Source organism: Ceratotherium simum, chromosome 9, assembly GCF_057802395.1.
Source record: "Ceratotherium simum simum isolate JZ-2026a chromosome 9, ASM5780239v1, whole genome shotgun sequence".
Classification (NCBI taxonomy): domain Eukaryota; kingdom Metazoa; phylum Chordata; class Mammalia; order Perissodactyla; family Rhinocerotidae; genus Ceratotherium; species Ceratotherium simum.
In genome coordinates this window covers 54,004,953-54,019,602 of record NC_141908.1, presented here as the reverse complement: position 1 = coordinate 54,019,602, position 14,650 = coordinate 54,004,953, and the positions used below count along the sequence as shown (strand labels likewise).

Sequence of the window (14,650 nt, the reverse complement as noted above, 5' to 3'; positions counted from 1 at the left end):
ACTGTGGGAGGAAGGGCTCAGCCAAAGAAGGGCTCAGTGGGGATTATTTTCTTTTAACCAATATTTAAATTAAGATTTGTTATCATGGTTCTCCAGTTTGTCTTTGCTTTAAGTGCTGGAATAAGGTGGTACCAAAGAGAAACTCTCTACCAAAGAGTTGTGAGCTTGAATACAGAAAGTAAAACAGAGTAAGAGTTGTGATGTTTTAAAGAGCCTCTTTCCTTTGCAATATATATTTCTAGTTCCATTACACCCCTCTCCCGTCACAAACCTCCTACAGCCAAGAGAGGCAGAAGACAAAAATAAATTAAATATTACTACCACCTGATGTGAGGACCTCTGGGCCAGCCAAAGTATTGATAAGATCAAAGAAGCTGAGGTGAAGTAATGGTGTGTTAAGTCCAGATAAGCATCCAGAACAGCCCTGAGTCAATGCCTGACTGAATGTTCAGAGGCATCTCTTTTTCTCTGGAAGGGAGCAACTGAGCATGTCATACTCAGCCACTGGTCATGATTCACAAAAATAATTCAACACTGACAAAGAAACTGAATGTTTCCATGGGGCCCAGAAAGCAAATAAAGGACAATTTCATCTCATTAAAAATATGAGACAACCTTTTTTTGCCCTGAAAACACCAATCTGATTGAAGAGTCAAGAGCTGAAAGTTATGAGCCAGTGAGGGAACAAAAGATGTTATAGACTGTGCTGCTGTGTTATAGCCCTACTTAGAATGTAATATCTGTGTATCAAATTCCAGAATCTGTTTGTATTATTTTAAAACAGATGGAAGAGAATACATAGATTCTTATGAAAAGCAGGCTTTAAAAGTTTAATAATAATATACATACTAAGTCCCAGAGTGTTAATCTTTTAGGCTCCTAGCTTTTTAAAATCTGTTTTCCATTGATTCATTAACTCAAAAATATTTATTAAATGGCCACTATGTGCCAGGCATCATGTTCTTTACCTTAGCTATCGCAGTATCGTGTACTATGTACACTTGGTCCTTGCACTCATGGAGGACTCGCATTAAAAAATAATCACACAGTGGTTATTGATTTTATTTTAATAAATGCCACAAAAAGAAAATATTAATAACTGGGCAACTTAACCTAGTCATTAAGGGTAGATGCTGGAGATTAGAAGAGATTTTCTCAAAGAAGAAATATTTATGCATTTTTGTATAAAGGATGTATTTTGGTTGAGTAGCAAAGAAACAGGATATGTAAGGCCCTGGCAACAGAAGAGGACGTACAAAGGCCCTGAGGCTGACCTTGTCAAGGCACTGAAAGGTGCTGTGACTTAGAGAGTAATAAGTGAGAGGAGAGTAGACTGAGATAGAATGAACACAGGGTTTTGCCATAGAAAGAATTATCTGACTGGTAGAAGATACTCAGACCAGCCTCCAAATTCTGTTTAACCCATCATATAGCTGAACTATAAGAATTGTGACTTTATTTTACAAACCAAAAATTGAACTGTAGCCTCTGATGAGACACGATTTTTGAAATCTGTATTCTCATAGGAAAATAACTAAAAGATATTGGAAACAGGAACCGTGTAACAGAAGAGAAGGAAACTTATGCTTTCTTTTTTCCTGAGTAAAAATTTCAATAGAAGTGATATTTGCCTTTGTCTCTTTTCTACCTTCCTTTGTGCTCTTTTTAAAATAAACCTGGACCCCTTCTCCAGGTCCTTAGGCCCCCAGCACCTACATGCTTCCCTAAGGTCCCCCAGTGAAGCAATCTGCATTGCCTTTTCTTTCCAGAAAGTGCTCTATCCCAATTTGCACTGCCACTGCATATGATTTCAACCTAAGTGTGAAAGATGGACACTGATGACCTAATGCACACTTGAATGTATGTGTCTGATAGGCCAAGGTATTTGCATTTTAAAAGAGGCTGCTTTAAAAAAAATAGACTTTATTTAGAGCAGTTTTAGGTTTACAGAAAAACAGAGCAGAAAGTACAGATTCTTCATATAACCCCTCCCCTCTTGCCCCTGCCCACAGCTCCCCCATTAACATCTTGTATTAGTATAGTACATTTGTTAAAATTTGTGAACCAATATTGATACAACTAAAGTCAATAGTTTACATTAAGGTTCACTTTTTATGTTGTACAGTTCTCTGGATTTTGACAAATGCATAATGTCATGTATCTACCATTACAGTATCATACAGAGTAGTTTCACTACCATAAATATCCCTTGTGCTCTACCAATTCATCCTTCCCTTTAACCCTCTGAACCCCCGGCAACCACTGATCTTTTTACTGACTATAGTTTTGCCTTTCCCAGAATGTCATATAGTTGGAATCAGAGAGTATATAGCCTTTTCAGACCGGCTTCTTTTACTTAGCAATATGTATTTAAAATTCCTCCATGTCTTTGCATGGCTCGCTAGCTCATTTCTTTTTATAGCTGAATAATATTCCACAGTCTGGATGTACCTCAGTTTATCTCTTCACTTATTGGAGGACATCTTGGTTGCTTCCCGTTTTTTGGCAATTATGAATAAAGCTGCTATAAACATTTGTGTGCAGGTTTTTGTGTGGACATGAGTTTTCAGCTCCTTGAGTAAATAGCTAGGAGCACGGTTGCTGAATTGTATGGTAAGAGTAGTTTAGCTGAGGAAGAAACTGCCTGTCTTCCACAGTGGCTGCTCCGTTTGCATTCCCACAGCAATGAACGAAAGTTCCTGTTGCTCCACATCCTCGCCAGCCTTTGTTGTTGTCAATATTGTGGATTTTAGCCATTCTAATAGCTGTGTAGGGAAGAGGCTGCTTTTTACTCCATAGCAATCTTTCATAAGCCAAATGGAATAAAAGAAATCTAGTATAAGATCTAGCTCAGATCTACTAAATTAAGTCTTTAGTAGATGAAAATTCAGGTATTTTAGTGAAGTAAAATACTTAGTGCAGGGGAGTGCAGAAGGGGCCACTCTGAACGAAGGCCAGCTTTGCTTGAAAGTCTTAGGGCCCAGCACCCCTAAAATATTCCTGTATTTTATAATCGCTTGTTGTTATTTCAATTCTCGAAAGTTTTGTTTTGTTATGCTTTTTTACTTCCCGCTACCTCCTTGACCCCCAGGACTCAGGCAGGATCCAAACGTTCCATGTGGGAGCTTGGGGGCTACAAAAGCACGAAAACCCCAGGCTTGGTGCTGGGGGCCTTTCGTGAGCTGCCAGTGCCTCTGGTGTTATTTTTCACATTCTCTATGTTTACTTTAAAAAGGAAGAAAGCAATCCCACATTATTCCCCTAGGAATTCTCAAGTAGCCATGAAATTTAAGCATATTTCTGTTGACCTCAATCCTCTCCTACTTTCCCCTCCGTAATTAAACATGGAACAATGAGTAACTTCAGAACAGAAAATTCAAAAAAACAGATTTTGCTTTTCACAGAAAATTGATCATTTATATAGATCATTTAGCACACTGAATTTGATGTTAAAACTGGAAGCATTGCTAATCTTTAAAAACTGTGTACAAAAATATGTCATTTATTAAAAGAGTGCTGTGAATCCAGATACTACTTTTGTTTCTTTTAACCTCCTTCAAAGATGGTGAGAAAGCAGATATTTCTGTGAACATGTATGAAGACATCAACATTATCACTGGCGCGCTGAAACTGTACTTCAGGGATTTACCCATTCCGCTCATCACCTACGACGCCTACCCGAAGTTTATTGAATCCGCCAGTAAGTGTGATGGGCTTTCGCAGTAGCCCGACAAACGGCCTCGTCGTGGTGATCAGTTCTCCTCTTTTTCCTGCTGAGTATCTCGAATGCATTTTATGAAATATTTCCCCCTCGCCTCTCTCCATGGTTAATATACTTGCAAGAATTTTGAACTCTTTTGTAACGTAGGTTATTTATGACTTTTACCCTCAGAAGCTTCGTTGGAATGTGCTAAACCTCATTTTCCAAAGGAAAGTTAATGCCAGTGCTCCCTAGATGTGGACCAATCCTTTTGTAAAATAAAATAAAAGTGAATAACTAGAAAAATAGAATTGAAAAAACAAGACCAACTATTTTGTTATTAGATTTTCAACAAGCATAAAAATTTGTCAGATTGCTGTAAAAGTTTCTAAATTCTTACCCTCAATTTCTATACTTATCCTGTGACAGACCATTAACAAAGAGTTTGCAAACTGGCACTTGTCCGTAGATCATACTTTAAGGAGCAAGAAGTTATTTTTTAAGTTCTAGCTGAGATGAAAATGAGAAAAAGTAAAGGCTTATTTGCCAAATTTTATTTATAGTGTAAAAATCTTACCTGTAATTCACACTTCCTTTTTAAAGAAGGGAATTCTTAACAGATTTTAAGTGCTGGCATTACCATTTTTTAGAAAAAATAAGCTATTTCTGTCATTTGCTATTCTCTCTTAAAAACCACATGTTGTCTTGATCTTTAAATAATAACATCACTTCCTTAGTAACAATGATTTGCTTTTCGACTTTGAAATTTCATGAAGTACAGACTTTCTTTGTTCTGATTTTTAGTTTCCCCTTCAGAGCTTTTGTTGAGAATTTTTGTGGTTAGTTCTACGGAGTCCTGATTTCTTACGGGTCAGCTCAAGCGCTCATGTAACGAACACTCCTGAGAATTACACTGCTTTCTGCAAAGTTTTGTGTTAGAAGCGTAGAAGACTCTAGATCTCTTCCGTAGGAATTTCAGTTCTCTCATTTGGGGATGGATTCAGTGCCGATTATGAAAATTATCTGGGGGAGCTTAGAGGTTCTTGTTTCTGGGGCAGATGTTTCCTCCTCAGAGAGATAAGTCAGATTGCCATGAACCTGGAAAGCACATGACACACACTGACATGGTGAAGGGCTGCTCAGTCCCTGGTTTGCTCTGATCCTGGTGGGACAGCACTGGGGGCCCAACTGCACGGTGTTCCTATCCCCGCATTGCTTGGGAGTAAAACTGAAGCTTGGCTTCTGTGCCTAACCCAAGGGTATCCACATAGCAGAGGACAGAGCCATGATTCATACCCTAGTCTTGGGCTCTGCACAACCACCTTCTTGACTTAGAAGAAAATCCAAGTTCTTCATATTGGATTTCAAGGCCTTTTGCCCCACATTCCCAAATTACCTCCCGCTTCCCCACACTCACCCTAGTTACTGAGGAGGACCTCCCCTCTTTATTATTCTTCCAAACCATTTGTCACTGCTCTGGGGTTTGTGTCTGAAACAGCCCTCTTGTCTGAAATCAGCAGTCTCCCTTATCTCACCCTCAGAGAGCTCTTGAAAGCACGTCGAAAAAAATACACTTTCCTAAATCAAGGTAGAAATTCCCTCTCCTTATAATTTCAACCGTGTGATATGTAATACCAGAAATCCTGGCATAATACTTATACACAACAGAAACGTTTACTGTATATGTTTGATAGTGATATAATTGTGGAACGTTGTGTCCTTGTACGTGTCTTTTCCAGCAGTAGAGTCTGTTTCATTCTTTAGACACATAGATAAAGCCAGTCTCTGCTTAAGCCATGCGCTTATCTGTGTAGGCAGATAAGGAAGATGAGGGAGGCTGAGATTTATAGAGCATATACTTGGTGCCAGGAATCATGTCAATCATGCTTGACATCCATGATGTCGTTTTAGAAACAATGAGATGTTATAGGGTATGAGGAAATTGTCCAGGGTCCCATCGCTAGAGGAGGTGGCACTGGCATTCAGACCCACATCTGTCTACCATCAGAGCCCTTGCTCTCTCCACTCTGCACACTGCCTGGCTCCCGTGATGGAACAAGGGACGAAAGACATACACAGAGGAGGAACACGGGAGGGCAGGAGCCCCTTCCAAATGAAAGACAGAGTCTGCTGACCCTTCCTGAGGCAGGTGCTCTTGAACTTTTTCTCTCAGCCCCTAAAAAAACTCGGGTCATGTTCTTAGGTCTCAGGTGGCCCTGGCATATATTAGCATCCTTTGCAACAAAAAAATCAGAGTTCGTAGTAAAGCTTTCTCTCGCAAAAGCTGTTTGAGCTCTGTTGCAACCTCCCTTGGAGAACCTGCAAGTTGAAAGCTGGGAGTGGTGGCTACGGGAAATGAAAAGCGGATGCAAGGGTGGAAGAGGCCAGGGCATTCTATCTAAGGGCTTGAAGATCTGTGCAATGCCCTGGAAACTCCTTTATGACCCATCTGGAAGTCTTGGTCTACCGGGCCCTTCTTCATCACCCCCTCTCCCCACCAGTTAAGAAATTGCTGCCTTACAATAGAAAGGCCTAGAACACGAGGGCTTCTCACAGGCCTGCTCAGTAACCCAGCAGTCACGGGTACTTCCTGACCATGGTGCAAACAGCACTGCCAAGATGAACTCCTGGTAGGACTGAATGTGGACATCTTCCACTGGCCAAGGAGTCTCAGAGCTCTGTTCCCAGAAGGTCTTAGAGAAGCTACATAACTCAGTCAGTGTGTAACCTTGAGTGAGTCAGATAAACTCAGAAATAAAACCCAGGCTTCTTTGTCCCAAATCACTTAAAATTTCCTGAAGAGAAGCCTGGGAATGAGGACTTGCTGAGTTTTTCCCTCAATTCTGCCACTGATTCACCCTTTTGTGTGGCTAAGTTTTATTCTTCTTGTATTTGGGTTTCTCTTTTATAAAGAATTAAGAATATGTAGTTCAAAAAAAGAGCTTTTAACTAGATCTTGATACAGGTTCAGGGTGCTTATTTCCTGCCCCCACGAGTCCACGTTTCCAAATCCTTCCAGACCCTCCTCAAATGCCCTCTCTTCCTCTTCTCTTTTCCTCTCATCCATGTTCCATCTCACTCTCTCCTCTGGATTTCCATTACGCGTCACTGGGACCTCTTTTCCAGCCTCTTTCCTTCATGTACTCATGTCTTGTCTTCCCTACTAGATTGTAACTCCCCTAAAGGCAGGAGTTCTCTTGCTCATGTTTATTTTCCCACAGTGCCTGTGATAGTCCCTTGCTTACATAATAGGTGCTCAATAAATATTTGTTGAATGAGCAAACATTTTATATTGAGAACCATAGGATCTTAGAGTTTTTAGATACTCTAAGGGGTCATGTAAACTAGACTTCCTTCTACAATACATTCTTTTTTAAATAGCCAGTAACTGCAAGATCGCTGCTTTTCTAGGCAGCCAGTCCACTGGTGGACAGATGTAATCGTTGTAAAGTCCTACTTGTGCACACCAGAAATCAGCCTGCTTTTAACTCCCTCCCATTGGCAGTGGTCCTATATCACCCTCTTCTACATGCAAGCCTTTCATATATTTGAAACAACTAATGATGGTCATTCATCTCTGAATATGTTCCATTTTGCCTGTCTCCCTCTTAAATTATGCTGTGGTCTTCTTAGGGCTAAAGATTTGTGTTCTCTGAAAATTGATCATGGGTAATACCCCTCTAACTGGACAAAAAAAAGAAATTAATTCCAGAGAGTAATCTCTGTCAATTTAATATCAGTATATGCAAATGAATTTTGTCCTATGTTCCCAAATTTGTATCTCCAGTCTGGACTTCTCCCTGAACACAAGATTAATCCACAGTCGGCGTGTTCATTTGGATGTCTGAAAGACATCTCAGACAGACCCTGGATCTTCCCCACCAAACCCCCTCCATCCATAATCTTTCCCATCTCAGTGCATGGAGGCTGCATCCTCCCAGCTGCCTCAGCCCAAAACTTGGCTCATTTTTTATTTTTTTCCTTCTCTTACATCCCTCATCAGGAAATACTGTGGTCTCAAAATATACCCAACATCCAGTAACTTCTTATCACCTTCATGCCACCACCTGGTCTAGGCTAGTGTCATTCGTCATCTGGATTTTTGTAATAATTGCTAGGATGGTCTTTCTGCTTTACTCTTGCCCTTCTACAGTCTGTTTCCCACGTGGGAGCCAGAGGAGAGAGACTGTGAAAAATGTATGTCAGATCGTGACCCTCCCTTGTTCAGAACCTTCGCATTTCTCTCAGTAAATGCTAAGCCCTTAGAATAGCCTACAGCACCTGACATGAAAGGGTGCCCAGTTAGCTTTCTGACCTCACCTTTTACCACTCCCCTCTTTGCTCACTCTACTGCAGCCACGTTTGGCTTCTCGCTTTTCCTCAGACATTACAGGCATACTCTCCCCACTGGATCTTTGCATGGCTGTCCCTCTGCCTGGAACCATCTTCCCCTAGATTTCCATGTGGTTCATTCCCCCAACTCCCTCAAACTCTGTACTCAAGACCTTCTTTCTCATTGAGGTCTATCCTGACCACGTCATTTAAAATTTATCCTGCTGTTTTTTCCATAGCACTTGCCTCATTCTAATATAGTATAAACTATAGGATATCGTATCCATTGTTTATGGTGAGTCACTCTCCAATAGAAAGTACACTCTCTGTGAGAGAGAATTCTGTTTGTTTGCTAGCCCACCAGTGCTGTCCTTAATTTCACACTATCTCAAGGTTCTTCCTACAAAGACTAATTGTGGAAGTCAAAAGGAAACTGTTACTCTTTTTTCAATTTCCAGAATAGTGTGGTTTCACGTTAATCAATCTTGTGGTAAAAAGTCTGCATTGCATTCTTCTGATTATCCTAAGTAGTAGAATATTTTTGTGCTTTGAGGGTAGATTTGACTTTTTTATATAGTGCAAAGTAGTTTAAAACTAAGTCTAATGAATAAAGGCAGTAAATATTGGATGATATTTATCTTGGTTTAAAAAGCGTGAATATCAATTGATAAGACTTTGGCAGGAGTTGCAGAGGGCAGTGGGGTGGCTTAGCTTGTAGACCATCACTGAAAGGGGATTTTCGAAATATTTTGAACAATGCAACATCCCTTAAATATGTCTGTAATGTTTTAAGATGACCTCATTTGAGTTTTTATCTGTGTCTACATATGTCTGAATTTTTTATAGTTAACATCCTGTATATCCAATTTCCATGGTACCCAGACTCCAACACACTCAAGTGAAAAAACCAGTGTTCCCCCCAAAAGTCCAAGTAAATGGTATTGCCACGCTGAAACTAAGCGTTGGGAAATCTGAGACTTGAACTTTAAAAATATTTTCCAAAGCTGTGGGGCAAGGATCTGTGAAAAAGCATTTCTTACTAGTTTTGGAAGATCACCCCAAGAAAGAATTAAATGAACCATTTCTACCAGTTGTCTGTTAAAGTTTTTCTCCTTGGTATTCAACTTGCTGCTTTAGAAATTATGGATCCGGATGAGCAGTTAGAAACCCTTCATGAAGCACTGAAACTCCTGCCGCCCGCCCACTGCGAAACCCTGCGGTATCTCATGGCGCATCTGAAGAGGCAAGTTACGGACTGGGAAGCTTATGCTCGTACTGCACCCAAACTTTAAGAATCAAATGAGACAAAAGGAGAAGGAAAGGACAGATGATCTAGTGAATGAATAAAGAAATGCATAGCTAGATTGTCTGCTTGTGTGAAATTGCACAAGTTGAGAAGGAATGCTAAAAATATTCTGCACTGCAATACGGAATGCAGACTTGACTCTGACATCAGTGCATTTGTAGTTCCAGGCTATGTTTGCGAATAGGCTAGAAATGCCTACGTTTCTGCCAAGGACGTGCATGAATTTTTGTGGAAAGGGCTGTAGCTATGAAGATGCTAGCATTAGCGTAATCAAGAGCAGAGCAACCCGAACGTGAGGGCTCAGGCTCGCTTTTCTCACTTCCTGCTCCAGAATGAGCGCTTCAGACTCGGTGATGGGATTTCAGTTATTGAATGACTGTTGCCAACACTGAGAAGTGCTGTAAAAAACAGTGGAATAAAGTAAGAGGAAAAGGGAAGAATGAAAAATCAAATATTTCAGATAGTTCTGGTGTAATGTTTTAAAGTGAATGGTAGTGATGTAGCTTTATTTCCCTGCTTGGTCACCCTTCATCTCTACCAGTTAAAGCAAAGTTTTTAAAATTTTATGACCAAGTTTTAGTGGTTTTAGGATTTCAAAATATAAGACCAATCAGACACAAAAAAGACAACAGAACTTGACATCTACTTTGTCTGCCTCTAGGCGTGAGTTACCCAGAAATGAATATTTAACTCATGATGCTTTAACAAGTATGTGTTTTCCCTCTTCAAAAGCACCATGAGTTAAAACTTTTGTTTAATTTGCTTACAGCTTCACTTGTAAATAAATTCACGTTTGCTTCATATTTGGATGCAGTTAAGTACTCCATGTTAAAACAGGGAATAACTCTCAAGTGATAGTCTCTGTGCCTTTGCTGAGGCGGTAAGAGTAATACAGACACTTACACTCCCCTGCAAGGTTGCTGACCCTGAGCCATTTCCTGTTAATATCGCTACCACTCTCGCTGTAGACAATCAGCTATTCAGCTGGCAGAAATACTCTACGGAGAACAAGGTAGCCAAAGTGGAGGGAGAGCTGATGGAACAATCAAGACAACCAGTCTCTTCTCTATTTGCAGACATACCCCTGCAGCCCTAGGGTGTGGCAAGAGAATCCACAAATAGAACTGAATCCACACAGTCCGGCACATTAACTCAGGCTTAATCTTCAGCGATCACCAGAAGTTTAAAATATTTATTAACGTAATTTACTTTAAGGAAAGTCAGTACTTTGAAGTTAAGGAGAAGTACAGAGAAATAGCCTAGCGGAAGAGTTGATAAGTGGGCACAAGGCTTTGTTGTGAATCTTGTTTTTGTTTTAGTGCCAAAGCACAGTGAAAAACCCCGTGGCTTACAGGAAGTCATACTCCTTTCATTGTGTTTTCCAGAGTGACCCTCCACGAGAAGGAGAATCTTATGAACGCAGAGAACCTGGGAATTGTTTTTGGCCCAACCCTCATGAGATCGCCCGAACTTGACGCGATGGCCGCGCTGAATGATATACGATATCAGAGACTGGTGGTAGAGCTGCTTATCAAAAATGAAGACATTTTATTTTAAAGTTTTAGTTTGAGGGGGAAAAAAGAGATGTTTTACAGATGAAGGAATGTTTTATAGTAATTTAATTGGTTCTTATAGCTGAATTATTTCTCGGTTAGAGGTTTGGGCGTATAACCAGATTAAAATGAAGGAACTTCCCGTTGTTTTTGTAGCACCGCTCAGCTGTCCTTGTAAAACAGTGAACACGCTTTCCAGTTCTAGTAATCCTGGGTGTTCATCATGTTAAGAGAAACTCAAGCTATTGCATGATCAGCCCTGTTTGGCAAGAGAACCCCATGCAAAGGAGACAACCAGCGTGCACCGCCTCTTCGTCCTGGGTAGTCTGTGGTTGTAATTCAGCATGTTTCGCAGAGTAAATCTGTCGTGACTTCACTTTTGGGTCCTATGTCATTGGTTTCTGATGCTTATATAAACATGCACACAAAGGGATAGACCAGCCCCTCTGGCTGCTGCATTGCCATAGACTATAACATATGCCTACTTTTCTCAAATGCTTTATCTCTGGTTTCCCTTAGTTCCTCTCTAACACAGTACTTTCTTTCCAGCAAGCAAAATGTGTTTCCAGATTTGTTACTTTAGTAAATTATCCATACCAATAAAAAAGTACAACGCAGAGCATTTTCTGTTAAATTATTATTGGTTTTCAGTTGTAATTTTGTGTTTTGATCTGGCATGCATTTATTAATTAATTAAATTTGACTTTTAGAAATCAAAAATATTGAGAGTTTACTTTCTTCCCGTGATTGAGAGTATTTGGAAAAATGTGTTTGGCCATTTACTTAATAACTGAGTTTTTCCTCTCACCTCTTGTTTACTATTGAGAGTTTTGTGTTGAGCTCCTAAAAAAGACAATTTAAAACTACTTAGAAATAGAAAACCCATTCATTGGATTTATTTGTCTTCTTGCATACTCTGGCAGAAATCTAGAATATTTTCTCGACTTTTTGGGAGCAAGGGCAGACAGGAGTTCCTTCTAGAGCCATCAGAAGAAGAAAAAAGGCTGAGTGAAAAGAGTACTTTTCTAAGCATTTGGTTTGTCAGAAATGCATGACGTTGTCATTCAGTTGAGCTGACAGCGCTGCCCAAGCTGAATCCCAGATAGCAGCCTGACAACTGGGGAAGGGTGGTTTGCATGCAGGGATATGCCAGGAAAACTAGGGAATGGGCCTGATACTGTCACTAGACCCTGTGTGACTTGGAGCAAATGACACTCCAGAGTCTGTTTCCTTGTCAGATGAGCGTCAGTCCAGAACTGCAGTTCTATCCTACTTTAAAAAGTAACAAAAAAATAGAAGACACGTTTCCATTTTTGCCATTTCAATCCTTAATACTTTCAAGACTAACTCAAAGATAATGGAAACTGACAGAAATAGAGTTTTTCTATATTTTTGCCCCTAGGCTATAATAGGAAATTGGTAGTATGTTTTATTAATGTTTATATTCAGAAAAGTATGGTTATTCTGGAGATAGTCCATCACAGCCATCCTCTCAACCACAGTCTCCTGTGAAGAATGTCATTGCACTAAGCAATATCGGATACATTTATTAATAAAATACAGAAATTTGTTTTATATAACAGAAAATTTCTTTGAAATGGAGGCCACTAAAAGGCACTGCACGGGGCCAGCCTGGTGGCGCAAGCGGTTAAGTGTGTGCGCTCCGCTGCGGCGGCCCGGGGTTCGCTGGTTCGGATCCTGGGCGTGCACCAAGGCACCGCTTGGCAAGCCATGCTGTGGCAGCATCCCATATAAAGTGGAGGAAGATGGGCACGGATATTAGCCCAGGGCCAGTCTTCCTCAGCAAAAAGAGGAGGATTGGCAGATGTTAGCTCAGGGCTAATCTTCCTCACAAAGAAAAAAAAAAAGGCACTATGCACTAAGGGAATGCTTTTGACTCATGAAATACATTTGTCAGAGAAATCGGATCACATGGAGCTGTCCCTGGGTTAGGTAAACCTACCAAACTGCTGTGTGCTCATGGCTGCAGTTCATTTTGTACAGTCCTTTTAAAGGAGAAATTCACTTATAAAAGAAACATACTTTATTAGAACGTAATCACCCTATTTTTTTCCTAAAAGGAATAGATATGGTTGACTTTAGAGTAAGCATTTATTAGAATTAGAGGTATTTCTGGAGCAGAAGCAATGCCTAATATGATTAAATATTAAGCAGATGTTCAGATAAAGTTCTGAGGATGTCTTCAGACAAGGTTACCATTGACCAGGTCTGTGAACAAGTGCACTTGGTGTGGTTTTCAACAGGTGGGTATGCGGTTCATCCCTCCAGGATGTGCAGAGACATGTAACAGCTGCATCATCTGGGAGCACTCTTGGGGTGTTGGGTGACACTCCTTGAAATGAAGAAACAATCCCCAGTACCTTAGGGAGGTCCTTACGCAATAATTAACCAGAGTCTTTCACACACATCTTTCTATGACTAATGGGAGATTTCTTAAACCATGACCTTTAGTGAGGAGGCAGTGGTTTCTGTTTATTTCCACCACAGTCAGGAGTGGGAGGAAGGACCAATAAACCTCTCCATGATCCCCCACAGATTTAGCAGCACTACAGATACTCCTGCCCTGAATGTAAAGTCCATTTCTTCTCAATTTTCTATTTATAGTTTTAAAGAGATTATTGAGAAATCAAAGATTTTCCCATCTCTATATCTTTTTGTTTGTTAGTTTTTAATGCCAGTTAGTTATACCAGCTGATCAGAGGAAGTAGTTCTTTGCTGAATTGAATTAAAAATGTGTCTCTAGGGGCCAGCCTGGTGGCCTAGTGGTTAAGTTCGCATGCACCACTTCAGCAGCCCAGGGTTCACAGGTTTGGATCCCAGTGCAGACCTGCACACCACTCATCAAAACCATGCTGTGGTGGCGTCCCTCATACAAAGTAGAGGAAAATTGGCTGGCATGGATGTTAGCTCAGAGACTGTATTCTACAAGCAAAAAGAAGATTGGCAACAGGTGTTAGCTCAGGGCCAATATTCCTCACACACACAAAAAATGTCTCTAAATGGAAGAATGGATGTTTATCAGAATGTTTCCAGTTACTTGATGAGCTCAAATGTGAAGGCCTCTGAATAAATTAGGTTCAGGGTTCCAATGCTATTCATTTTTAACAAAATATTTTAGAGTTTATAGCCCTAAAGCTGATTAGGTATTATTGGTAAGCCCACTTATCGAGCAAAAAGGGTTTTTTTTTGTTTTTCTTTTAACGCACATTGGAAAAGCAGGATACCCAAAACTCTTCTCCCAACTGTATATTTTAGTCAGTGGGACGATTACTTCTTAATTAAGGAACTCTTTAAGTGTCCATATAATGATTTGCGTATAACAACTGTATGGCATTCACATTTGTCTATTAGTGTCAAGTAAAAGGCATTTCCTTTTCTGAGCTGAAGTAATAGTGATCTTTGCATACATCATTATCACACATCATACTTCCACTGGACATATGGACAGGTCTGACCCTTGACTGGCATGCATTCTGATGGAATGCAGGAGAAGGCTAAGAGGAATATAGCATTGTCAGGGATCTGTCGGCTTCTCTAATATTTAGAGATCTAGTTCTCACTTGCATTCTCTCTCCAAATGAAGCCCAGACCTGCGTGCCCTGGTATATCTGCACTCCTCATGCCGCACCCATTTCCTGCCTGCTCCCCCTGGGCCAGGCACTGTGCTAGACCTGGGAACAAGATCAGTTCCAGTTCTCAAGGAACTGACTGGGTCAGTTTGGCCTAGCCAAACTTGGA

At 40.5% G+C, this 14,650-nt stretch overlaps 1 protein-coding gene across 3 annotated transcripts in view; it reads left to right on the top strand.

The window, feature by feature from the left end:
* CHN1 (chimerin 1) overlaps window positions 1–11,528 on the top strand; it is a 192,051-nt gene extending 180,523 nt beyond the window's left edge. For all 3 annotated transcript variants that reach the window (XM_087435410.1, XM_004426645.3, XM_087435409.1), the window contains 3 exons: window positions 3,563–3,700; window positions 9,170–9,275; window positions 10,724–11,528. In XM_087435410.1, the coding sequence (XP_087291536.1) occupies window positions 3,563–3,700; window positions 9,170–9,275; window positions 10,724–10,895 (416 nt within the window). In that variant the 3' untranslated portion in view covers window positions 10,896–11,528. The remainder of the gene's footprint in view (window positions 1–3,562; window positions 3,701–9,169; window positions 9,276–10,723) is intronic.
* The last annotated feature ends 3,122 nt before the right edge of the window (window positions 11,529–14,650 follow it).